Below are 25,083 nucleotides of genomic sequence, written 5' to 3'. Positions count from 1 at the left end.
GCACAGGACGAGGGGCTTTACCCGGGGCCCCCGGGGAGCATCAGGCCCGGGAACCTTGGCTCCCGGTCACCCTCTCGGACCCTCGGGCTGCTTGTCCCTGGATGCCCTTCCACCACGGGGCCCTCGGAACCATCAGGTGGTGTGAGCAGAGCTCCTGGCTCTGGGCGCTACTGCTGTGACATGGAGGTCGTGTCTGCAGAGGAAGAGAGCCCGGGAGGGGCAGGGCCGAGGCTCCCACAGCAGCCGGGCTCTGGCCTCTCGCCGGTCACTGCCCCAGCGGGGAGCCTGCGCCAGGGAAGCGGGGCATCCCATTGCCCCCACAGGGGGCGGCCCGTTTGTCCAGTCTCTGCTATGTCGAGCTGAAGCTCTCTCACTTGGCCCTGAACCTCGGGGACCACTAGATTAGAATCGTGGCTCCTCCCATGATGTGAGCTGGTCCAGCCTCCTGCTGGCAAAGGCAAAAGCAAATTCAGGGTCCAGTGTGTTTCAGGAGGGAGACAGTGTAGGGAGGACAGGCTCCCTGACCTCAGATTACCCACCGGTGACACGGGTGCGCGCCCAGCGTTGTCAAGGTTTGGGGCCAGCCTGGTTGAGACACCTCGGCCTCCAGGCCTTTCTGGGCTCAGCTGGGAGGGTCTGGGATTCAGCAGAGGCACCAGCTCCGCCTGGGGGCAGGGCCCTCTTCCCACGTGAGCTGTGGCCCAGAAGCACCTGCTCAGGGGCCCTGGCCTCTGCCCTGGGTCCTCCCCACCGTCCCGGGGAGGCTGCGGGGCGGGGTCTGTGCTGGGTCGGGGGCTGCCCGCCACCAGCAGCGGCATCTCTGGTGCCTGCCCGGCCACGTCCGGGCCCCAACCTCATGGCCCTCAGGGACGGCCACTCGCCGCCTCGAGCCAGGCGCCCGGGCCCCAGAGGACGTGATTCCGTTAAAGCGCCCCCGGGCTGGGCTCCCCAAATTCCAATTACATGGAACTGCAGAGGAGGGCTGGGTCTGGGGAAGGAGGGGTTAGATGGCGGGCTGGAGCCGGGGCCCCCGCGAAGCCCAGGGAGCGACGGGAAGGAGTCCGCGCCAAAGCGGGGCGGCCCCTGGACCCCCCGGGAGCCCACACCCTCCCTGCCCTGGGAGCTGGGTGCAGGGAGGGCAGCCCCCACTGCCACCCCGCCAGAGCTCAGGCCCCTGGTCGGGGAGGCTGGGGCCCAGGCAAGGTGGGAGGGGAGATTCCACACCAGGCGGTGATCCGTCAGGGCCCCCGGGGAGACATCTCCCCGGACCCTTGCGGTGCTGGGGCCCTGGACGCCTGGGGTGGGCGCCCTGGGGACCGTGCCACCTGCCAGGACCTGCTTCTGGAAGAATCCATGGCCTGGGCCTGGTTCTCTTAGCGGCAGGGAGGGACCGAGGTCTGCCTTGGGTGTGAGCTGGAATTGGGTAATTGGGGCCGCTCCACCCTGAGCAGCGCCAGCTCTGCCCAGGGAGCAGTAAAAAGATAAAGCTCAGATAACCTGAATCAATATTTCCCCATGGTGGCCCGTGGAGACCCCACAGCTGTTTTCTTGATAACCCGCAAGGCCCCACCCACCCTTCGCCCCTCCCAGGCCCTCCCCGCACTCTGACAGCCCTGCTGGGCCATATAAGGCCCGGACCCCTGCCCCAGTCGCTCTCCCATACCACCCTCCGGCCACCATGGGGCTGCCACTAGCCCGCCTGGTGGCCCTCTGCTTGGCCCTGACCTGGGCCGAGGGCACGGAGTCCCAGAGAGGTGAGAGCGGTGTGGGCGGGAAGGGCCGGCAGCCCAGAGCCCACGTCCTAGCGGGGAGGGCGAGGTTCTGTTCCTCCGCCCGGACTTCGGGTGGATGCCCGGGCCAGGCATTCTGCAGCCCCCACATTGCTGACTTTGGGTGGAGGGAAGGAAGGCTGACTTGGGTTCCCAGCATCCTTTTGAAGGTGGTCGCCCGGCCAGAGTGTGTCCGGAGACAGTCCCCGGGGGACACACGGGGCTGGGCTGCTGTGTGGGGGTGTGCGGGAGGCAGGGGCCGGCCAGGAGGGGCCAGGCAGGGGAGGCCCACCTCCCGGGTATTAGGGGCTTTGGATGTTCAAGGGCAAGATGGCCCTTCTGCAGAGAGGGCTGTTTGGACAGAAAAGACCCTGGGATAGTAGGAGGGGCCATCTCTATCCCAGCTGGGCTGCTGGGGAGAAAGCCGGGCAGGGGGCCTGGCGCCCTGTGGACGAGCAGGGCGAGGCTCCCTCTGAGGGCCCTGGCACCATCTTGCTGCTGGACGAGGGTCGGCTGGAGCGGTGGAGGATGCTGCACGGGGCACGGATGGACGGAGTGTGGCAGGGGCTGGGAGGGGGGCGCTCTGGGCCAGTCTGACAGGAAGCCTAGAGCCCCCAAGTCCCCGCTCAGCACACGGCCTCGTCCCCGCAAGGGCTGGGTGGGGTCTTGGGGGAACCCCTTTCAGGGGGCAAGACCTGGTGGGCGGGATGACCAAGGCCCAGCCCCTGCAGGGGACATCCACGGTGGCCCTGAGATTTGGCCGGGCACCTCCAGAGGGTCCCTGTTGGCCAGGGCTGCTCACGCCTCCCCCCGCGGCGCCCCCAGGAGGCAGAACCCGGAAGTACGTCCACAGCGTGTGCAGCACCTGGGGCGACTTCCACTACAAGACCTTCGACGGCGATGTCTTCCGCTTCCCCGGCCTGTGCGACTACAACTTCGCCTCCGACTGCCGGGACGCCTACAAGGAGTTCGCTGTGCACCTGAAACGGGGCCCCGGCCGCAGCGGGGGCCACCCCCAGATCGAGTACATCCTGCTGACCGTCAAGGACGACACCATTTACCTCACCCCGCAGCTCGCTGTGGTGAACGGGGCCATGTGAGTGAGCCAGGCAGGGTCCCTCCCCAGGTCCTAGTGACGTGGCTGCCCGGTCCCAAGAGCATGGGCGAACCTGGCCAGGCCCCCAGTGCCCCACCCCCAAGCCCATCGCGCCCCGCACCCCCAGCCGACACGGCCCCCGTGGGCCCCTGTATCTGGCACACAGCTAAGGAGAGTGCTGGGCCGTGAGTCCAGGCCCCTGATTCATTCCGCAAACACTGATGAGCCCCTACCAGAAAGCCCCCTGGCTGAGGGACTGGGGGTGCTCAAGGGCTTTCTTCACCCTGTGGGTCTCCTACAGCCCCCGTGCTGGGTGCCCACCAGGCTCTGGGCGCGGCCGGCCTGGTGTGGGTGGCCAAAGCTTGGGGTACAGGAGCTGGGCGGGGCGGCCACCCCGCTCTGTTCCCCCGTTGTCTCTGGCACAATGGGGCTCTGAGGGCATTCCTGTCCAGCGGGTTCCCCACCTGCAGGGTTCGTCCTTTCCCTGAGGCGTGGGGGACTTTTGTTTCCCTGTAGAGACTGCAGCCCAGGGCCCCCGGGCTGAGGGTGGGGAAGGGCACGGGGCCCAGAGGCAGTTTGGGTGGGCACGGGCCCGCCCTGGGCGATGGGGTGGGCAGGGGAAGCCCCCACCAGGGTGCAGCCTGGCCCTCCATCCTCCCGGGGGGCCCGCCCAGAACAGAGCCCGTGGAGGGAGTGTGGCTCTGCCCGGGACCAGGAGGCCCGGGGGCGGCCAGCGCCTAGCTTCAGCCTCCGGCTGGGCGGGTGCTGTGTGTCCTGGTCTGACCCGTGCCCCCTGCAGGGTCAGCACCCCGCACTACAGCTCTGGGCTGCTCATCGAGAAGAGTGACGCCTACACCAAGGTCTCCTCCCGCACCGGCCTCGCGCTCATGTGGGACCGGGAGGACTCGCTCATGGTGCGTGGGGCCCGAGTCACAGGCGGGGACGGCCCCTCCACGGGCCGGGGGACCCCAGGGGACACAAGGCGGGGTCGGGGAAGCGTGGCTGGAGCACCGTGTGGCCTTGGTGCTGGTGGAGAGGCCAGCGGCACGGGGGCCACTTTGCCACCCAGTGGGTGGTCCCTCCCGGCTGGGGTGGGGGCAGGCCCTGTCCCTCCCCAAACCCCTTCTGTTCCTCCGCGAGGACGGGACAGCCCTGGCTGACCCCAGCTGTCCACCGCAGCTGATGCCCTTTGAACAAGGTTCTGAGGCCAGCCCGGCCCTGGGGGTTGGGGGGCTCGCCCTGGCTGCCCGGGACCCGGTGTCCTGCTGCCCCATGACCTGCTCCCCTTCCCCCGACCCCCGACAGCTGGAGCTGGACAGTAAGTTCCAGAACCACACGTGTGGCCTCTGCGGGGACTACAACGGCCTGCAGACCTACTCTGAGTTCCTCTCCGATGGTGAGGGCCTTCTGGGGGCTTGGTGTGTGGGGTGTGGGCAGGCTCCCGGGTGCCCCGGCTGAAGGGCTGTGCCCCGCAGGCGTGCTCTTCAGCCCCATCGAGTTTGGGAACCTGCAGAAGATCAACAAGCCCGAGGTGGTGTGTGAAGACCCGGAGGAGGTGCCAGTCTCCGAGTCCTGCTCTGAGCACGTGAGTCGCTGGCCGGGGACCCAGACCCAGGGGAGGAGCCGTTCCCGGGGAGGAGCCCGTGGGGGCGCTGCCCGCGCCTCTCCCCTGAGAGCCAGCATCCGCTGGCCTCCTTGGCTGCTTGGGAGGCCGCCACCCGCGAGCAGCGTGGAGGGGAGGGGGGCGCGAGCAGCTCCCCCGTCACCCGTCTCCCCCCCCACCCCCCCGCCAGCGCGCCGAGTGCGAGAGCCTGCTGATGGGCACGGCCTTCGAGGACTGCCGGGGCCTGGTGCCGCTGCAGCCGTACGTGCAGGCCTGCATGCAGGACCGCTGCCAGTGCGCGCAGGGCGGCTCCTGCGTCTGCAGCACCGTCGCTGAGTTCTCCCGCCAGTGCTCCCATGCCGGCGGGCGGCCCGGGAACTGGAGGACAGCCACGCTCTGCGGTAAGCACCCAGCCTCCGGCCCGGGGTCGGGGGCCAGGGCCCTCTTGGCCCTCGGGGTCGATCCCCGGGGAGTGCCGTGCCCTGGACCGGAGCCACATGTGTGCCGACCCAGCGGCGTTCTTTACGGGCAGGGTGGGAGGCAGGCACAGACCCTTGGGGGTGCCCCCGCCTCCCTGCTCCGCCCCTCGGGTAGGTGGGGGCTCAGGGTCCAGCCTTCGCCTTTCTAGCTAAGAGCTGCCCCGGGAACATGGTGTACCTGGAGAGCGGCTCGCCCTGCGTGGACACCTGCTCGCACCTGGAGGTCAGCAGCCTGTGTGAGGAGCACCGCATGGACGGCTGTTTCTGCCCGGAAGGTGAGAGCCAGGACGCCTGCGGGGCGGCCGGGTGGAGGGCCCCGCCGAGTGCCACTCGGCCTGAGTGCGGTGGGTGTGCGGGCCTCGGTTGTCCGCTGCGCCGAGGGGACGGTGACGGCGCGGTGCCCCCCACGGAGATCAGGGGACAAGGCCCAGGCAGAGGGGACAGAAGTCCTGGAGACCCGCCCCCAAGGGACACACTGTGTCCTCAGGGAGTCGGACGGAGGGCCGCCTTACGCGTCACTCGCGGAGGACAGGCTCTGAGCCCCGAGGCGGGTCCCTGACCGGCGCTGTGTGGGAACCGCAGCTGCCCCCCAGGGACCAGGGGTGCCTGCGGGCGGGAGGGCCGCCTGGCAGCCGCATCTCAGAAATTCTGGCACTTCTCGAGGCTGGCCCCCAGCTGCGGTCCTGGGAACAGCAGGCCCTCCGGGGTGATGCTGGCACTTCTCGGGCCGGCTGAGTGTGAACATCCCGCCCACCTGTCCCAGGCACTGTGTACGATGACATCGCAGGCAGCGGCTGCATCCCCGTGAGCCAGTGCCACTGTAAACTTCACGGGCGCCTGTACAAGCCCGGCGAGCAGATCACCAGCCACTGCGAGCAGTGGTGGGTCCTGCGTGGGAGCTGGGGGTCCCGTTGTCGGGGCTGGGGTCCTGGTGGGGAGCTGGTGTGTCCTGGGGTTGGAGATGGGTGTGCCAGGGTGGGAGCCGGGGGTCCCTGGGTCGGGGCTGTGGTTCCAATGGGAGCTGGGAGTCCTGGGGTCAGGGCTGGGGTTCAGGTGGGGCTTAGAGTCGTGGGGCTGGGGCTGGGTGTCCCAGGGTGGGAGCTGAGGGTCCCTGGGTTCGGGCTGTGGTTCAGGTGTAGCTGGAAGTCCTGGGGCTGGGGCTGGGGTTGAGGTGGGGGCTGTGGGTCCCTAAGTCAGGGCTGGGGCTCAGGTGGGGTCTGGGAGTCCTGGGGTCGGGGCTCGGGTTTTGGGGCATGAGCTGGTTGGTGCGCAGGTCTTGAGGTTGGGCTAGGGTCCCAGGGTGTAAGCTAATGTGTCCTCGGGTTGGGGATGGGGGTCCCAGAGTGGCAGCTGGGGGTCCCGGGGTCTGGGGATGGGGGTCCCAGGGAGGGAGCTGGTGGATGCTGGGGCTGAGGCCTGGGTCCTGGGTTTGGGGCTGCGGTCCCAGGTTGGCAGCTGGGGGTCCTGGGGCTGGGCATGGGGGTCTCAGGGAGGGAGCTCGTGGGTCGTGGGGTTGAGGCCTGGGTCCTGGGTTTGGGGCTGCGGTCCCAGGTTGGGAGCTAGTGGGTGCTGGGGCTTTGGCTTGGGTCCTGGGGTGAGAGCTGGTGGGTCCTGGGGTCGGGAACGGGGGTCTCGGCAGACAGGAGTGGCAGACGAGCCTGACCCTGGCCCCGCTGCCGCCCCACAGTGAATGCGACGCTGGTCGCTGGGTGTGCGCAGACCTGCAGTGTCCCGGGACCTGTGCCCTGGAGGGCGGCGCCCACATCAGCACGTTCGACGGCAGGAAGTACACCTTCCACGGGGACTGTTACTATGTGCTGACCAAGGTGGGCTGCCGCTCGGGCAGGCTTGCGGAGAGGAGCTCGAGACCCCCGCCCTCTCCCGCCCCCAGGCCCTGTGCGGCTGCAACGCCCTCTGCCCTCCCCGCAGGACGCCCACAACGACTCCTACGCCGTCCTGGGCGAGCTGACGTCCTGCGGCTCCAGTGACAAGCAGACCTGCCTGAAGACGGTGGTGCTGCTGGCCGACAGCAAGAAGAACGTGAGTGCCCCGTCCCCTGCCGTCCCCGCGGCCCCGGGGTCCCCAGGGCCCTGCTCAGTCCCCCTCCGTCCCCTTGGCCTTGTCCACAGGTGGTGGCCTTCAAGTCGGACGGCAGCGTCCTGCTGAATGAGCTGCAGGTGAACCTGCCCCACGTGACGGGTGAGTCCTGCTCCGGGCGCGCCTCCCCCGGTGCGGGTGGGGGTGGGGGGAGGGCAGCACCCGCACCCCGGCACCGGCCCCTCACCGCCCGTGCCTTGCAGCCAGCTTCTCCATCTTCCAACCGTCCTCCCACCACCTGCTGGTGAGCACGGCCTTCGGCCTCAGGCTGCAGGTGCAGCTGCTGCCGGTCATGCAGCTCTTCCTGACGCTGGAACCAGCCGCCCAGGGGCACGTGCAGGGTGAGCGGCCCCGCCCGGCCCCCCGGGGAGGCTGCCCAGGGGCCTGCCCCCCCCACCCCTGACCCTTCCCAACCCAATCCTGGCCCCTCAGGCCTCTGCGGGAACTTCAACGGCCTTGAGGGTGACGACTTCCAGACGGCGGGCGGGCTGGTGGAGGCCACGGGCGCCGGCTTCGCCAACACCTGGAAGGCCCAGTCCAGCTGCCAGGACAAGGTGGACTGGCTGGACGACCCCTGCTCCCTCAGCATCGAGAGCGGTGAGGCTCGGCCCGAGGCACATGGGGTTCGCGGGGGGACGTGGCATGCGGGTGGGGTGTGGGGGTGACACTGTCCGCTCCGCTCAGCCAGACCGTCCACCTGCTGCTTCTGCCTTGCGGCTGGTTTACCGTGGCCCACCATGGCATTCCGCCAAGTGACATGGCAGAGGGGCCGCGCCTGCTAGCCACTGGGTGGTGGTCCCCATCCAGTGACTCGCCGCCGGGAGTCTCAGACGCCCTTCTTCCCACCTCATCCGGGAGGTGGAGAGGGGCGAGGGGAGGGAGCCCCTGCCTTCCCAGGCGGCGCCGCCCTGTGCCGGCTGCCCTAGAGGGAAGGGCCTCGGTTCCGGCCACAGAGGGGACGGTGTCTGCCCTTGCCCGGGGGACTGGGCCACTGGGCCTAGGGGATGAGGTGGAGGGACCACCCCCTGAGGATCTGAACCCCTCCTGCAGCCAACTACGCTGAGCACTGGTGCTCCCTGTTGAAGAAGACAGAGGCCCCGTTCGGCAGGTGCCACTCTGCCGTGGACCCGGCCGAATATTACAAGGTGGGTGGGGCCGGCCGTGCACCCCACCTGCCCGACTCGTGCCACCGCGGCGTGCCCCGTGCCCCGTGCCCCTGGCCGAGCCCAGCCCTCTGTGGGTGTGTGCGCGATGAGTGCGTGTTTATAGGTGTGTGATGTGGGTCCGGGCGTCTGCAGGGTGTGTGCGGGCGCTGTGCACACACGGGGTGTGCGAGGCTCGCACGGCTGCACCTCCCCTCACTGCGCTGCCTGGTTCTGCCGCCCAGAGGTGCAAATATGACACGTGCAACTGCCGGAGCTCGGAGGACTGCATGTGCGCCGCCCTGTCCTCCTACGCCCACGCCTGTGCCGCCAAGGGCGTCCTGCTGTGGGGCTGGCGGGAGGGCGTCTGCAGTGAGTGCCGCACCCTGCGGGGCGCCCTGGGACGCGAGGCGGGCCTTCTCTGGCGCTGGCGGCTGGGGTGGGGCGGCGGCCCAGTGTCCTCCTGCAGGGCTCGGCGGGAAACCGGCCCTCAGCCCTCTGCTTGCGGGGAGGACCCCTTAGCCCAGAAGGGGAGGTGGGTGGGGCGGGGGCACCTGTGTGGCCACGGTGGTCCCGGGCCGCCTGCCCTCTGGGCCCCTTGGCTGGCGGGTGTCCTGGGACGGAGGTGGGGCTCAGGGACAGCCGTTGGGGACGGGGTGTGGGGCCGTCCTCCTGCCCCTCACGCCGCCCCTCCCCCCCGCAGACAGGGACGTGGGCTCCTGCCCCACCTCCCAGCTCTTCCGGTACAACCTGACCACCTGCCAGCGGACCTGCCGCTCGCTCTCGGAACCCGACACCCGCTGCCTCGAGGGCTTCCCGCCCGTGGACGGCTGCGGCTGCCCGGACCAAGCCTTCCTGGACGAGAAGGGCCGCTGCGTGCCCCTGGCCAAGTGCTCCTGCTACCACCACGGCCTCTACCTGGAGGCGGGGGAGGTGGTCCTGAGACAGGAGGAGCGATGGTGGGTGGGCTGGGCCGGGGAGGCGGAGGGTGGGGAGGGCAGGGGCTGGGCGGGGCCAGCTCTGCCTGGGGAGCCCGCCTGCCTGCCCAACACCACACAGCCCTTGGGCCCGCCCCCAGAAGGGCCGACCTCACCTGCACCTTCCCTCGCAGCGTCTGCCAGAACGGGAGGCTGCACTGCAAGCAGGTCCGCTTGATCGACCAGAGTAAGTGGGCGCTGCCCCGCGAGTCGCCTCCCGCCACCCAGGCAGCCCCTCCCCCCTCCCTTGCCAGCCGAGCCCCCTACCCAGCTTCAGCTCAAGTAAGGTGGCCCCTTTCTTCCTGCAGACTGTACGGCTCCAAAGATCCACGTGGACTGCAACAACCTGAGCGCGCTGGCCATCCGGAACCCCAGAGCCGCCAGCTGCCAGACGCTGGCCGCCGGCTCAGTGCGTGCTGGGGAGCGCCGTGGTGCACTGGGGTGCGGGAGGCTCACGTACCGGCCCTGCGGCTCCAGACCTCTGGACACACGGGCCTCACTGGCCCTGCCCATCCCTGCGGGGAGATGGCTGCCTGTGGGTCTCCACTGAGCCTGCTGGGGGCCAGGGGCCAGTGTGGGGGCCCCTGGCAGGCGGTGCTCAGCCGTCTCCCAGCCAGGTGGTGAGCCTGAGGGGCGGGGCTCCGGAGGCTGGACCGAGGAGAGAGGTCAAGGATTAGAGAATCCGGGTGGGGAGCGCGACCAGGTGCGTGCCGGTCAGAGAGGGGCGGCCGTGTAATCCCTGAACCCCACTGTCCCACTGCCCCCAGTACCGGACGGAGTGCATCAGCGGCTGCGTGTGCCCCGAGGGGCTGCTTGATGACGGGCAGGGTGGCTGTGTGGTGGAGGCGCAGTGCCCCTGTGTGCACAACAGTGACGTGTACCCCCCCGGGGACAAGATCAGGGTGGACTGCAACACCTGGTAAGTGCGCAGACCCCGGCCCTGCGGCCGGGCCGGCTACAGGGGACCGGTGGTGGTCTGCAGGCCGCCAGCCAGCTGGCTGGCTGGGTCCCAGCCCGACGGGGGCTGGGATACGAGGCCTCGTAGGTGGGGTTCGCCCGCCGATGGGGGGCTTTCGCCCGGTACCAGGCCCCCCGCAGCCCCTCCAGGCCCCTCTCCCACTGTCCTCAGCACCTGCCAGAAAGGGCGCTGGGCGTGCACCCAGTCCGTGTGCCACGGCACGTGTGCCGTGTACGGGAACGGCCACTACATCACCTTCGACGGGAAGTATTATGACTTTGACGGACACTGCTCCTACGTGGCCGTCCAGGTGAGGCGGAGAGCGCGGCCAGGGCCTGCCTCCTCTCCGTGGTCCCTGCCCTACTGACTCTGAGCTGGTCCCGGCCCAGCAAGGAGGCTCCGAGGGGAGGGGGTCGGGGGTGGGAGCGGAGCCCTTCCCTGGCCCTGGGGGTCCAGGACCCTCCCGCGGGTTGGAGGGGGCTGTGGGGGCACAGGGAAGGCGGGGCGTGTGTGGGGGCGGCTGGGGCCCCCCTCAACATGGGAGGGGCTGAGGCGCGTCCAGGCCCAGCTGGGGTGGGGTGCCGGGACCCCCGCGGCTGGGCCGGCCTGGCTCAGGTGGCCCTGGGCCCGCAGGACTACTGTGGCCAGAACTCCTCGCTGGGCTCCTTCAGCATCGTCACCGAGAACGTGCCCTGCGGCACCACGGGCGTCACCTGCTCCAAGGCCATCAAGATCTTCCTGGGGGTGAGTGCTGCCCGCCCCTGAGGACGCTGGCTCCCGGGGGTCTTCCCGCCTGGCCGGTGACCGGGCTTTCCTGTGTGCACAGAGGACGGAGCTGAAGCTGGAGGACAGACACTGCACAGTGATCCCGCTGGACGTGGGCCAGCACGTGGCCTACACCACGCGGGAGGTGGGCCAGTACCTGGTGGTGGAGGCCAGCACTGGCGTCATCGTCATCTGGGACAAGAGGACCACCATCTTCATCAAGCTGGCTCCCTCCTACAAGGTGAGCCGCCGCCCTGCCCGCCCCGCCTCCCCCCGCCTGCCTGCCCCCAGGGGCCCTCCCTTCCTCGGGCCCCTCCCTTCCTGGGGCCCCTGGCCAAGCCCCTGCCGGCTGGTCTCTGCAGGGCAGCGTGTGCGGCTTGTGCGGGAACTTCGACCAGCGGTCCAGCAACGACTTCACCACGCGGGACCGCATGGTGGTGGAGAGCGAGCTGGACTTCGGGAACAGCTGGAAGGAGGCCTCCACCTGCCCGGACGTGAGCAGCACCCCCGAGCCGTGCACCCTGAACTGGCACCGCCGCTCCTGGGCTGAGAAGCAGTGCAGCATCATCAAGAGCAGGGTCTTCAGGACCTGCCACAGCAAGGTGGGCGGGGAGTGGGCGTGGACTGGCGGGGTGTGGGCGGGGAGTAGGCGAGGCCCTGCGGGGTGTGGGTGGGAGGAGGCGTGGCCTGGTGAGATGTGGGCGGGCGGAGTAGGCGTGGCCTGGTGAGGTGTGGGCGGGAGCAGGCGTGGCCTGGTGAGGGGTGGGTGGGAGCGGGCGTTGTCTGGTGAGGCCTGGGCGGGTGGAGTGGGAGTTGCCGGGTGTGTGTGGGCAAGTGGATGCGTGACCTGGTGGTGTGTGGGCGTGGTCCGGAAAGGTGTGGATGTGGAGGGGGCGTGGCCAAGGGCCTTGACCAGTCGCTGCGGGGCACCTGTCCTCCAGCTTCAGCTCCAGCGGCTGTGTCTCTGGGACACACATCCCGACGTGCAGCCCTCGGTCCAGCACCCGTGGCCGGAGCCCCCGGCTCCTGTGCCTTCCAGGGAGGGAGAAAGCTCGCAATCCCCGAAGGCCCAGTCGGCCCTCAGCTCCAGGCGTCGGTGCAGGGGCGGGTTGGCCAGCCCTCTCCGGGCCTCTCCCGCCAGTCCCACTGGAGCCCTGGGGGACTAGCGCTGGGCGAGCGGGCGCCGTCCCAGGAACCTCGGGGTCCTGAGCTCCTCGGGCGGGCGGTATAGAGCCGGGCCCCACGGAGGCTCTTCCCGCAGGTGGACCCCAAGCCCTTCTACGAGGCCTGCGTCCACGACTCGTGCTCCTGCGACACCGGCGGGGACTGCGAGTGCTTCTGCTCCGCCGTGGCCTCCTACGCCCAGGAGTGCGCCAAGGAGGGGGCCTGCGTGACCTGGAGGACGCCGGAGCTGTGCCGTGAGTGCCTACCCGACCCGGGTGTGGGCGCCAGCGGGCGGGCTGGGGCTGCTGCCCTGGGCGGGGCAGCGCCTGTGGGGGATGGGGCGTATGTGGGCCCCTCCGCCCCTGCCCCCTCCCCAGGAGGCAGGCGCCTGTGGGCCCCCTGGGCCCCTGCGGGTCGCCCTCACCGGCCTCGGGCTCGCTGAGGCTGACCCCAGCCCTGCCCCCCAGCCGTCTTCTGTGACTACTACAACCCCCCGGACGAGTGTGAGTGGCACTACGAGCCGTGCGGGAAGCGCAGCTTCGAGACCTGCAGGAGCCTCAGCGGCATCCGCTCCAACATCTCCGTGTCCTACCTGGAGGGTGAGGGGCCTGCCGGGGAGGCAGGGTCGGCGGCGTCTGGGGACGCCCGGGGTCACCCCGACACAGGCTCTGTGGGGGCCGGGGACCCCGAGTTGCAGGCTGAGGCAGGCTCACCCAGCTGCAGAATCTGTTCATCAGGCGGTGGACTTGGAGCCTGAGCTGAGACTGCCCTCGAGGGGAGAGGCAGAAAAGAAGCGCGTTACCTCAGCGCGTGTGGTCCTGTGGTCAGGAGGGGAGCTGTGGGGGGGCAGAGCAGGACGAGGGCGCAGCATTTTAGGTGGTGGGCTGGGGAGGCCTGTGCAGGGCCTTTGAGCTGAGGACTAGCTGAGCACCAGGGACATGCAGGGGTGAGCCAGCAGAGGACCTGGGGAGGAAGCATCCTACCCCTGGGAGGTGCCCGGCCTGCCCCCTTCCTCGGGATGGGCCGGGCCTGGCTGTCCATCAGCAGGTGGGCGGGGCCTGGCTGTCCACCAGCGGGTGGGCGGGGCCTGCCGGCCCTTTGGCTGGCGGAGTGGCAGTGTCGGGACCCCAGAGGAGGGAGCCAGGCCCCTGCCTTTCCAGGCCCTGGCCTTCCCAGAGGAACATCCTGGAGGGGTGGACCGGCCAGGCTGGGGAAGACCGCGGGTCTGGTGGACAGGGGGTCCTCTGTGGTGGTCTAAGTACAGCCCTGTGCCCACCAGGCTGCTACCCCCGGTGCCCCAAGAAGAGGCCCGTCTATGACGAGGACCTGAAGAAGTGTGTCAGAGGGGACGAATGCGGCTGCTACGTCGAGGACACTCGCTACCCACCGGGAGTGTCCGTGCCCACGGAGAAGCCCTGCCAGTCTTGGTACCTAAGCTCACATCGCAGGGGGTCTGGGGGAGGGCGGTGCACACGCACACCTGCATCTGCATACAGGCACACACGCTGGCACACAAAGTTCACGGTCACACGTGGACACGGGGCTACACACAAGCACACGCGGCGCACATGCTGACCTGTGGGTGCGCAGGTGCACGCTGCACACAGGAACCGGGGGGCGGGACACAGCCCCCTTCTCGGGGAGAGCCGTGCGCCGTGCTTTCTCACACCCCCTCACCTCCTGCACACTCCGTGGGAACCCAGATGGGGGCTCCTGGAGCAGGCCTTTGGTTCGGGCTGTGCCCTGGGGCTTTGGGCATACACGGGGCTTGGGCAGGAAAGGCCAAGGCTGGCTGGGAGGGGCCAGCTTTCCCCGGGCCTGCAGCTTTTGCACTTGCTTTCCAGCGAGTGTACCAAGTCCTCGAAAGTTGTCTGCCGGCTGGAAGAAGGTGAGTTGCTCTCTGCCTTGAAGCACTGGGTGCGGCTGCCCAGGAGAGCCCACAGGTTGCCCTTGGACTCTCTGGCCGGGCCCAGGTGGGCTCAGTCTCCCTCCCCTCCCTCCTCCCTTCTGCTGCACCCCTCTCCCACCTCCTCCTGCCCGTCCTCCCCTCCCCCTCCCTGTGGATTCCCTGGGGCCCTCCCAGCTCAGATGTGCCTCTGATTTGCAGCACCCCTTAGGAATGTCCTGACAGTTTCTCCTGCCAGGGAGACAATGCCCCTTCTGGGACCCAGCTTCTGTGTTCTGCTGGGGAGCTCTTAGGGCTCTGGGAACAGAGTCGCGATGGGCGCGGGTCTGCTGGTGGATGGAGGTGGGGGAAACCCAGTCTGCCTCGTACTGGGACAGACCAAGGGGGTCTTGTGATTCTGTCTTGTGTCTGATGTGCTGACCTTGGCCTCCTCCAGGGAAGATTATCAGACTTATCAAGAACTTTTCTGGCTGCTTCTGGGAGTTGTGTGGCCCCAACGGGACAGTGGTGAAGAAGTGGACCACCTGCCCGTCCACCACGCCACCCTCATCCCCCTCACCACCCAGCACCACTCCTGTCACCACCACCACCACCAGCACCACCCCCTCCACAGCCACCCCCACCACCCGCTCCACCACCTTCACCACAGGTAAGACCCGAGTCCATCCTCCCCTTACCTCCTGGGGCTTCTGCCTCCCCTGAGCCCGGCAGGGTCAGCCCTTCTAGGCCCGCCCCATCTCTGCTCATGGTGGGATGGTCAACTCAGGGAATGTCCCCTGGCGCCCCCCAGCCTCACGACCCCATCCCCAAGCCCAGACTCCAGTGAAGGCGACATTTCCCCAGACCGGCAAGAAACCATCCCTAGGGTTAGAGGAAGCAGACAGATGCCCTTAGGTCCCTCTGCGTTTGCTCGGGCTGAAATCGTAGCTACCGCTGAACGCAGCCACCAGGGCACGACAGACCCGGAGAACAGAAGTTGTAAAATGGAAAGACTTTAAGCATCTCCAGCTGTATCATGACATCCTCTCCCCATCCCCCGTGTGACTGCAGTGTCACCTTCCTCTTCAGCACCTCCGAGTAAGTCAGACTGGCGGCAGTTCTGATGGGGCGAGGCGCCCCAGATGTGGGCGGGGCTGTCCAGGCACCAGTTAGTGGACCAGAGATGGTGTAGTTTGGTGACTTGATCCCTGACTTGCTAAGCCCAGGGACTCATGCAGGGCACCGTGACCAGCTCTGCGGGCAAACACTGCTGGTGGAGAGTGACGACCAAGCCCCTGCCGCCGCGCTTCCTCACTGGACAGGGTGGCCCTTTCCTTATTTCTTTGTTTGGTGTAAGAGGTGAGGGAGCCAGTGAAGGGCACTGGGCCAGGGCTCTGAGGCCCAGGTCAGTCACTGGTGTGGCACCCAGGCATGCTTCCCTCTAGGCGTCGGGTGTTCACTTGCAAAAGGAGGATTGGCGTTTAGGTCTAAGTTGTAAGCTCTCTGAGCCTACGCTGCGTTCGAAACAATGACGGTGACAGCTGGTCATGGGGGTGTCAGAGTTCCCCAAGTCCGCTGACCTCCTGAAAGGTGTCTCCCCAGGCCTGGATAACCACTCTGCAAATTGCATTCTCAGGGTGCTGCTCCTGGTCAGAGTGGATCAATGGGCATCACCCCAGCGGCGGCAGCGATGATGGAGACTGGGAGACATTCGACCACGTCTGCATGGCCCCCCTGGACATCGAGTGCCGGTCGGCCACAGAGCCCCACCTCAGCTGGCGGGAGCTGGGCCAGGAGACACAGTGTAATGTCTCCTTTGGGTTCATTTGCAAGAATGAAGACCAGTTTGGAAAGGGACCTTTTGCAGTCTGCTATGACTACGAGATCCGAGTCTATTGCTGCGAGAAAATGGACTGGTGTGCACCCACCCCGACCACCACCACGTTGCCAACAAGCAGTCCTACAGTTACTACAGTGGAGCCCAGCCCCACACCGAGCACCCTAACCCCCACCATTACAACATCCACACCTACAACAGAAGCCACCAGCACCCTGACCACGACCCCGCAGACCAGAACAACGACGCCCACCACGACCTCAACAGAGCCCCCAACTTCGACCTCCCCGACCACAGAGACCACAACCCCTCCATGTTTGCCTGTCTGCAATTGGAGTGGCTGGCTGGATTCTGCTAAACCGAACTTTACCAAAGAAGGTGGAGATATTGAAGCCATTGAAAATGTCTGCAGAATGGGCTCAGTAGCCAGCATCTCCTGCAGAGCCGCCATGTTTCCCAGCGTTCCCCTGCAAGAGCTTGGACAAACTGTGGTGTGCGACACTTCTGTAGGGCTTGTGTGCAAAAACCGAGACCAGAATCCAGGGGGAGCCACCCCCATGCCTTACTGCCTCAACTATGAGATCAATGTCTACTGCTGTGTTCCTCGCCCTGAATGCCTCACAACGTATTCCACCAGCACCTCGCAGATCACAACCACGACACCCACCACCACCTCAACAGAGCCCCCAACTTCGACCTCCCCCACCACGGAGACCACAACCCCCAGCACGACCACCAGCACCGGGACCACAACCCCCAGCACGACCACCAGCACCGGGACCACAACCCCCAGCACGACCACCAGCACCGGGACCACAACCCCCAGCACGACCACCACCCCGGAGACCACAACCCCCAGCACGGCCACCACCACGGAGACCACAACCCCCAGCACCACCACCACCACGGAGACCACAACCCCAATACCTACCTTCAGCACCACCTCCACAGGGACTCCTACTCCGACACCCACCACCAGCTCCACAGTGACCCCAACCCCAACAGTCACCACCTCAACAGAGCTTCCAACTTTGACCTCCACCACCATGGAGACCACAACCCCCAGCACAACCACCACCACTGAGTCCACAACCCCAAAACCCACCATCAGCACCACCACCACAGGGTCTCCTATTCCGACTCCCACCACCACCTCCACAGAGCCTCCCACTTCTACCTCCACCAGCACTGAGACCACAACCCCCAGCACAACCACCACCACGGAATCCACAACCCCAACACCCACAAGCACCACTTCCACAGGGACTCCTACTTCGACTCCCACCACCACCTCCACAGAGCCCCCCACTTCGACCTCCATCACCACGGAGACCACAACCCGCAGCACAGCCACCACCACGGAGTCCACAACCCCAACACCCACCATCAGCACCACCTCCACAGGGACTCCTACTCCGACACCCACCACCACCTCCACAGTGACCCCAACCCCAACACTCACCACCTCCACAGAGCCTCCCACTTCGACCTCCACCACCACGGAGACCACAACGCCCAGACCAAACACCACCACGGAATCCAAAACCCCAACACCCACCATCAGCACCACATCCACAGGGACTCCTACTCTGACACCCACCACCACCTCCACAGTGACCCCAACCCCAACACTCACCACCTCCACAGAGCCTCCCACTTTGACCTCCACCACCTCGGAGACCACAACCCGCAGCACAGCCACCACCACGGAGTCCACAACACCAACACCCACCATCAGCACCACCTCCACAGAGCCTCCCACTTCGACCTCCACCACCACGGAGACCACAACGCCCAGACCAACCACCACCACGGAATCCACAACCCCAACACCCACCACCTCCACAGAGCCTCCCACTTCGACCTCCACCACCATGGAGACCACTAGCCCCAGACCAACCACCACCACGGAGACCACAACCCGCAGCACAGCCACCACCACGGAGTCCACAACCCCAACACCCACCATCAGCACCACCTCCACAGGGACTCCTACTCCGACACCCACCACCACCTCCACAGTGACGCCAACCCCAACACTCACCACCTCCACAGAGCCTCCCACTTCGACCTCCATCACCTCGGAGACCACAACCCTCAGCACAGCCACCACCACGGAGTCCACAACCCCAACACCCACCATCAGCACCACCTCCACAGAGCCTCCCACTTCGACGTCCACCACCACGGAGACCACAACGCCCAGACCAACCACCACCACGGAATCCACAACCCCAACACCCACCACCTCCACAGAGCCTCCCTCTTCGACCTCCACCACCATGGAGACCACTAGCCCCAGACCAACCACCACCACGGAGACCACAACCCGCAGCACAGCCACCACCACGGAGTCCACAACCCCAACACCCACCATCAGCACCACCTCCACAGGGTCTCCTACTCTGACACCCACCACCACCTCCACAGTGACCCCAACCCCAACACTCACCACCTCCACAGAGCCTCCCACTTCGACCTCCACCACCTCGGAGACCACAACCCGCAGCACAGCCACCACCACGGAGTCCACAACCCCAACACCCACCATCAGCACCACCTCCACAGAGCCTCCCACTTCGACCTCCACCACCACGGAGACCACAACGCCCAGACCAACCACCACCACGGAATCCACAACCCCAACACCCACCACCTCCACAGAGCCTCCCTCTTCGACCTCCACCACCATGGAGACCACTAGCCCCAGACCAACCACCACCACGGAGACCACAACCCGCAGCACAGCCACCACCACGGAGTCCACAACCCCAACACCCACCATCAGCACCACCTCCACAGGGACTCCTACTCTGACACCCACCACCACCTCCACAGTGACCCCAACCCCAACACTCACCACCTCCACAGAGCCTCCCACTTCGACCTCCATCACCTCAGAGACCACAACCCGCAGCACAGCCACCACCACGGAGTCCACAACCCCAACACCCACCATCAGCACCACTTCCACAGAGCCTCCCACTTCGACCTCCACCACCACGGAGACCACAACGCCCAGACCAACCACCACCACGGAATCCACAACCCCAACACCCACCACCTCCACAGAGCCTCCCTCTTCGACCTCCACCACCATGGAGACCACTAGCCCCAGACCAACCACCACCACGGAGACCACAACCCGCAGCACAGCCACCACCACGGAGTCCACAACCCCAACACCCACCATCAGCACCACATCCACAGGGACTCCTACTCTGACACCCACCACCACCTCCACAGTGACCCCAACCCCAACACTCACCACCTCCACAGAGCCTCCCACTTCGACCTCCATCACCTCGGAGACCACAACCCGCAGCACAGCCACCACCACGGAGTCCACAACCCCAACACCCACCATCAGCACCACTTCCACAGAGCCTCCCACTTCGACCTCCACCACCACGGAGACCACAACGCCCAGACCAACCACCACCACGGAATCCACAACCCCAACACCCACCACCTCCACAGAGCCTTCCTCTTCGACCTCCACCACCATGGAGACCACTAGCCCCAGACCAACCACCACCACGGAGACCACAACCCGCAGCACAGCCACCACCACGGAGTCCACAACCCCAACACCCACCATCAGCACCACCTCCACAGGGACTCCTACTCTGACACCCACCACCACCTCCACAGTGACCCCAACCCCAACACTCACCACCTCCACAGAGCCTCCCACTTCTACCTCCACCAGCACGGAGACCACAACCCCCAGCACAACCACCACCACGGAGTCCACAACCCCAACACCCACAAGCACCACTTCCACAGGGACTCCTACTCCGACACCCACCACCACCTCCACAGTGACCCCAACCCCAACACTCACCACCTCCACAGAGCCTCCCACTTCGACGTCCACCACCACCGAGACTACAACCCCTAGCACAACCACCACCACGGAGTCCACAACCCCAACACCCACCATCAGCACCACCTCCACAGGGACTCCTACTCCGACACCCACCACCACCTCCACAGTGACCCCAACCCCAACACTCACCATCTCCACAGAGCCTCCCACTTCGACCTCCACCACCTCGGAGACCACAACCCGCAGCACAGCCACCACCACGGAGTCCACAACCCCAACACCCACCATCAGCACCACCTCCACAGAGCCTCCCACTTCGACCTCCACCACCACGGAGACCACAACGCCCAGACCAACCACCACCACGGAATCCACAACCCCAACACCCACCACCTCCACAGAGCCTCCCTCTTCGACCTCCACCACCATGGAGACCACTAGCCCCAGACCAACCACCACCACGGAGACCACAACCCGCAGCACAGCCACCACCACGGAGTCCACAACCCCAACACCCACCATCAGCACCACCTCCACAGGGACTCCTACTCTGACACCCACCACCACCTCCACAGTGACCCCAACCCCAACACTCACCACCTCCACAGAGCCTCCCACTTCTACCTCCACCAGCACGGAGACCACAACCCCCAGCACAACCACCACCACGGAGTCCACAACCCCAACACCCACAAGCACCACTTCCACAGGGACTCCTACTCCGACACCCACCACCACCTCCACAGTGACCCCAACCCCAACACTCACCACCTCCACAGAGCCTCCCACTTCGACGTCCACCACCACCGAGACTACAACCCCTAGCACAACCACCACCACGGAGTCCACAACCCCAACACCCACCATCAGCACCACCTCCACAGGGACTCCTACTCCGACACCCACCACCACCTCCACAGTGACCCCAACCCCAACACTCACCACCTCCACAGAGCCTCCAACTTCAACCTCCACCACCTCGGAGACCACAACCCGCAGCACAGCCACCACCACGGAGTCCACAACCCCAACACCCACCATCAGCACCACCTCCACAGAGCCTCCCACTTCGACCTCCACCACCACGGAGACCACAACGCCCAGACCAACCACCACCACGGAATCCACAACCCCAACACCCACCACCTCCACAGAGCCTCCCTCTTCGACCTCCACCACCATGGAGACCACTAGCCCCAGACCAACCACCACCACGGAGACCACAACCCGCAGCACAGCCACCACCATGGAGTCCACAACCCCAACACCCACCATCAGCACCACCTCCACAGGGACTCCTACTCTGACACCCACCACCACCTCCACAGTGACCCCAACCCCAACACTCACCACCTCCACAGAGCCTCCCACTTCTACCTCCACCAGCACGGAGACCACAACCCCCAGCACAACCACCACCACGGAGTCCACAACCCCAACACCCACAAGCACCACTTCCACAGGGACTCCTACTCCGACACCCACCACCACCTCCACAGTGACCCCAACCCCAACACTCACCACCTCCACAGAGCCTCCCACTTCGACGTCCACCACCACCGAGACTACAACCCCTAGCACAACCACCACCACGGAGTCCACAACCCCAACACCCACCATCAGCACCACCTCCACAGGGACTCCTACTCCGACACCCACCACCACCTCCACAGTGACCCCAACCCCAACACTCACCACCTCCACAGAGCCTCCTACTTCAACCTCCACCACCTCGGAGACCACAACCCGCAGCACAGCCACCACCACGGAGTCCACAACCCCAACACCCACCATCAGCACCACCTCCACAGAGCCTCCCACTTCGACCTCCACCACCACGGAGACCACAACGCCCAGACCAACCACCACCACGGAATCCACAACCCCAACACCCACCACCTCCACAGTGACCCCAACCCCAACACTCACCACCTCCACAGAGCCTCCCACTTCGACCTCCACCCGCACTGAGACCACCACACAAAGCACCGCCACCACCACCATGGAGACTGCAACACCAAGCACCACCACTACCACGGTTCCGTCATCCACAACCTCAAGCGTGTCCACCACAACCCAGACTCCCGGGTGCTTGGACTTCAACCCTCCCAGAAAGGTCTGTGCGTACTGTGCAGCTTTCTCCCCAAGCACCAGGCACGTGCCCCCACCACCTGGGCTTGCAAAGCCCCAGGCGCTGCCTTTCTGCTGGTCACAGAGGGCACCTTGCCCCCTGTGCCCCGCACCACCTGCAGTCAGGGCACAGGGTCTGCCGGAGCCCTTCCGAGTCCCCACCACATCCCCATTGCCGTGGGGCGGTGCTGGCGGCCCTCCTCTGGGGCCAGGCTGCAGACTGGGCCCGGCTGATCCTGTGCATGGCCTGCCCGCAGGAGAACGAGACCTGGTGGCTGTTTAACTGCACGATGGCCGTCTGCAAGCACGACAGCACCGTGGAGCTGGTGGAGGTGGAGTGCAACCCCCCCCCGATGCCCACCTGCTCCAACGGCCTCACGCCCGTGCGCGTCAAGGACCCGGACGGGTGCTGCTGGCACTGGGAGTGCGACTGTAAGCCCCCCGCGCCGGCTCCCTTCTGTGTGTGTGCTGGGGGGCGGGGTGCACACCGCAGGTGGGACAGGCTGGCTCTGATGGCTGAGGGCCGGGCACACGTCTGGAGGGACTTGACTTGCCTCCAGCTTACTGCCCTCCTCAGGCAGGGGTCCGGGAGCGGGAGGGGCTTTCCTGGTGGGGCGCAGCCACATAGAAGGGCTGCGGCCTGGGGCAGCTGGGGTTGGGAGTGAAGTCAGGCCCTGCCCTTCGGAGGGAACACACGCGTGGGGCCCTGATGCCCCACGCGCCCTGGGCACCAGGCTTATGGGGCCTTCCTCAGTTTCCACTTGCTCTTCCCCCTTGTGCCTTGTCCCCTGACTGTGTCCTGTCCCCGCCCCCGGGGCTGGGCGCCGGCCCACCTCGGCCGCTCCGCAGGCTACTGCACCGGCTGGGGGGACCCGCACTACGTCACCTTCGACGGGCTGTACTACAGCCACCAGGGTGCGTGCACGTACGTGCTGGTGGAGGAGGCCGTGCCCACCGTGGACGGCTTTGGGGTCTACGTCGACAACTACCACTGCGACCCCCGCGACCGGGTGTCCTGCCCCCGCACGCTCATCGTGCGCCACGAGACGCAGGAGGTGCGGCTCGAGACCGTGCAGATGGCGCCCATGACGGTGCAGGTAGGCCGGCGGCGGGGCCGAGCGTCCGCGGCAGGGCGAGCTGGGCTGGGGCGATGTCAGCTCCCTCGCTGGGGGGGGCCTTGCCCCAGGGCTGCGCGGGGGCAGCACTCAGTGGACATGTCAGCTCTCCTCACAGGCCCTCCGGGGCATTCAGGGACCCCGTGACCCGCCACCCCTGCTCCTGCCAGGCACCCTGGGCACAGGTCTGTGTGGCAGAAGCCCCCTCCCTGAGCACAGGGGCTCTGTGCGCCCCACGTGGAGTTGTCATTTCCCATGGCGTGGAGAGCCCCGCCCCCTGCGCGGTTCCCCCCAAGTCTCCGGGGGCTCAGAGGACAGCGCCCTGGCTACCTGGCCCCTGGGACTAGTCAGGATGAAGGTCCGGCCCAATGCGGTGGGAAGGAAGAGGGAAGGCAGAGGGGCGCGGGCACAGTGTGAGGGTGGGGGGATCCGGGTACTTTCCAAAGGCACCGCACGCTCCGGTCAGACCCATGAGGCTCCCGCCGGCCCTCCCTGACCCGGTGTGTCGGCCACAGGTGCAGGTGAACAGGCAGGCCGTGGCGCTGCCCTACAAGAAGTACGGGCTGCAGGTGTACGAGTCGGGCATCAACCTCGTGGTGGCCATCCCCGAGCTGGGCGCCCTCGTCTCCTACAACGGCCTCGCCTTCTCCATCCGGCTGCCCTACCGCCTGTTCGGGAACAACACAAAGGGCCAGTGTGGTGAGCCCTTGACCTCGGCCCCCGTGCCCTGCGCTGGGGAGGGCGGCTGGGCAGAGGCTGTCTGTGGGCCCCGCCAGCCCCGCTGTGGTTCTCTGCTCTGTTCAGGGTCCCCACAGCCATCCTTCCGGGTTTGGGCCCAGCGGGAAGCCAGCAGGAGTGCAGTCTAGCCTGTGCCCTGGGCCCTGGGCAGCTGGGCACCAGGGGACCTGGGCTGGAGGAGGGGCGGTGTCTCAGGGGCTTGCTGGGTCTGCTGGACGAACTGGGCGGGCCCGGGCACACGGGGACCTTCTCCCCCACCCAGGCACGTGCACCAACACCACCGTGGACGACTGCGTGCTGCCCAGTGGGGAGGTCGTCGACAACTGTGAGGTGGCAGCTGACCAGTGGGCGGTGTACGACCCCTCCAAGCCGCAATGTCCCCACACCAGCTTCACCACCCAGCGCCCGGCCACCTCGCCGTCTGCGGGCAGGACCACCGTGGGCGAGGCCTGCGCGTCTCCTCTCTGCGAGCTCATCAAGGACAGGTGACCCTGACCCCCGGCCGGCTGCTGCCTCGGCCAGTCGTGGGCTGCAGGCTCCCCGAGAGCGGCCTCCCCCCTCTGTGACCCCACCTCATGGACAGAGAGGAGGTGGCAGGGGCCGAGCGTGGGGCTGGGAAGGCAGGTGTCAGGGCACCACGGGCCGGTGCCGGTTCACAGAGGGGCCCAGTAATCGGGCTCCAGGTTTCCACGGGGCTGAGTGGCCTTGTTTGACATCCGTGTGCCCTTTGCAACCCCCCGAACCTCACCTGCCTCCTGGATGGTGCAGGGGCCGCTGAGCTTGCAGCCTGGGGTAGACCAGTTGACGGGGCAGAGCAGCACCCGGTACCTATAAAGGGAGGCAGATGTGGGCTTAGACATACAAGGGGTGCTCCCAGAGCTGGCCTCATGGAGCGAGCGCCTGGTCCCCGGGGGTGTGCGCCACAGGGCTGGGAGGCCCCCGCAGTGTTGCGGGAGGGGGCATCTTGGCACCCAGCGAACATGGAGATGCGGGGCTTCCATCTCCGGGAGCCAATTGCCCGAGGCCTCGTCCTCGGGCCACAGCGAGGGCCGCCCTCCCCCAGGGCCTGCCCTACTCCCTCTGCTCCCACCGTCAGCCTGCCTGTGTCTGTCTGGTTGGAAGCAACCTGAGCCTGGCTCTAGGAGGGCAGCCCGGGTAGAGGTGGGGGGCAGGGGGAGTGTGGGAGAGGCGGGGCCCCGAGCAGACCCTGACAGGCCCCGCCCCCACAGCCTGTTCGCGCAGTGCCACGCCCTGGCGCCCCCGCAGCACTACTACGACGCCTGCGTGTTCGACAGCTGCTTGGTGCCCGACTCGGGCCTGGAGTGTGCCAGCCTGCAGACCTACGCCGCCCTGTGTGCCCAGGAGGGCATCTGTGTCGACTGGCGGAACCACACCCGCGGGGCCTGCCGTGAGTGCCCGCCTGCCCCGCCCAGGCTGGGGTCCTGCAGGCCAGGGGGCTCTCCGGGCTCTGCCTGAAGCCAGACTGGGGTGGGGCG

The 25,083-nt window shown here is 66.9% G+C and overlaps 1 protein-coding gene across 1 annotated transcript in view; it reads left to right on the top strand.

Moving 5' to 3' along the window:
• Positions 1-1,678: 1,678 nt before the first annotated feature.
• Positions 1,679-25,083, top strand: part of LOC140698885 (mucin-2-like) — a 48,680-nt gene continuing 25,275 nt past the window's right edge. Inside the window, exons 1-34 of the mRNA XM_072970741.1 lie at positions 1,679-1,754; positions 2,595-2,865; positions 3,665-3,779; positions 4,171-4,261; positions 4,341-4,450; positions 4,659-4,869; positions 5,097-5,222; positions 5,711-5,828; positions 6,635-6,773; positions 6,877-6,987; positions 7,077-7,146; positions 7,248-7,385; positions 7,477-7,641; positions 8,095-8,189; positions 8,432-8,558; positions 8,890-9,145; positions 9,298-9,350; positions 9,472-9,572; positions 9,931-10,082; positions 10,293-10,431; positions 10,755-10,865; positions 10,948-11,127; positions 11,249-11,488; positions 12,148-12,304; positions 12,518-12,649; positions 13,330-13,477; positions 13,895-13,938; positions 14,393-14,605; positions 15,572-21,720; positions 21,992-22,166; positions 22,584-22,831; positions 23,365-23,548; positions 23,850-24,072; positions 24,817-24,995. Of these exons, the coding sequence (XP_072826842.1) occupies positions 1,679-1,754; positions 2,595-2,865; positions 3,665-3,779; positions 4,171-4,261; positions 4,341-4,450; positions 4,659-4,869; positions 5,097-5,222; positions 5,711-5,828; positions 6,635-6,773; positions 6,877-6,987; positions 7,077-7,146; positions 7,248-7,385; positions 7,477-7,641; positions 8,095-8,189; positions 8,432-8,558; positions 8,890-9,145; positions 9,298-9,350; positions 9,472-9,572; positions 9,931-10,082; positions 10,293-10,431; positions 10,755-10,865; positions 10,948-11,127; positions 11,249-11,488; positions 12,148-12,304; positions 12,518-12,649; positions 13,330-13,477; positions 13,895-13,938; positions 14,393-14,605; positions 15,572-21,720; positions 21,992-22,166; positions 22,584-22,831; positions 23,365-23,548; positions 23,850-24,072; positions 24,817-24,995 (11,047 nt within the window). The remainder of the gene's footprint in view (positions 1,755-2,594; positions 2,866-3,664; positions 3,780-4,170; positions 4,262-4,340; positions 4,451-4,658; positions 4,870-5,096; positions 5,223-5,710; positions 5,829-6,634; positions 6,774-6,876; positions 6,988-7,076; positions 7,147-7,247; positions 7,386-7,476; positions 7,642-8,094; positions 8,190-8,431; positions 8,559-8,889; positions 9,146-9,297; positions 9,351-9,471; positions 9,573-9,930; positions 10,083-10,292; positions 10,432-10,754; positions 10,866-10,947; positions 11,128-11,248; positions 11,489-12,147; positions 12,305-12,517; positions 12,650-13,329; positions 13,478-13,894; positions 13,939-14,392; positions 14,606-15,571; positions 21,721-21,991; positions 22,167-22,583; positions 22,832-23,364; positions 23,549-23,849; positions 24,073-24,816; positions 24,996-25,083) is intronic.

The sequence above is a fragment of the Vicugna pacos genome, chromosome 10, assembly GCF_048564905.1.
Source record: "Vicugna pacos chromosome 10, VicPac4, whole genome shotgun sequence".
Lineage (NCBI taxonomy): Eukaryota > Metazoa > Chordata > Mammalia > Artiodactyla > Camelidae > Vicugna > Vicugna pacos.
This window is presented reverse-complemented; position numbering and strand designations above follow the sequence as displayed.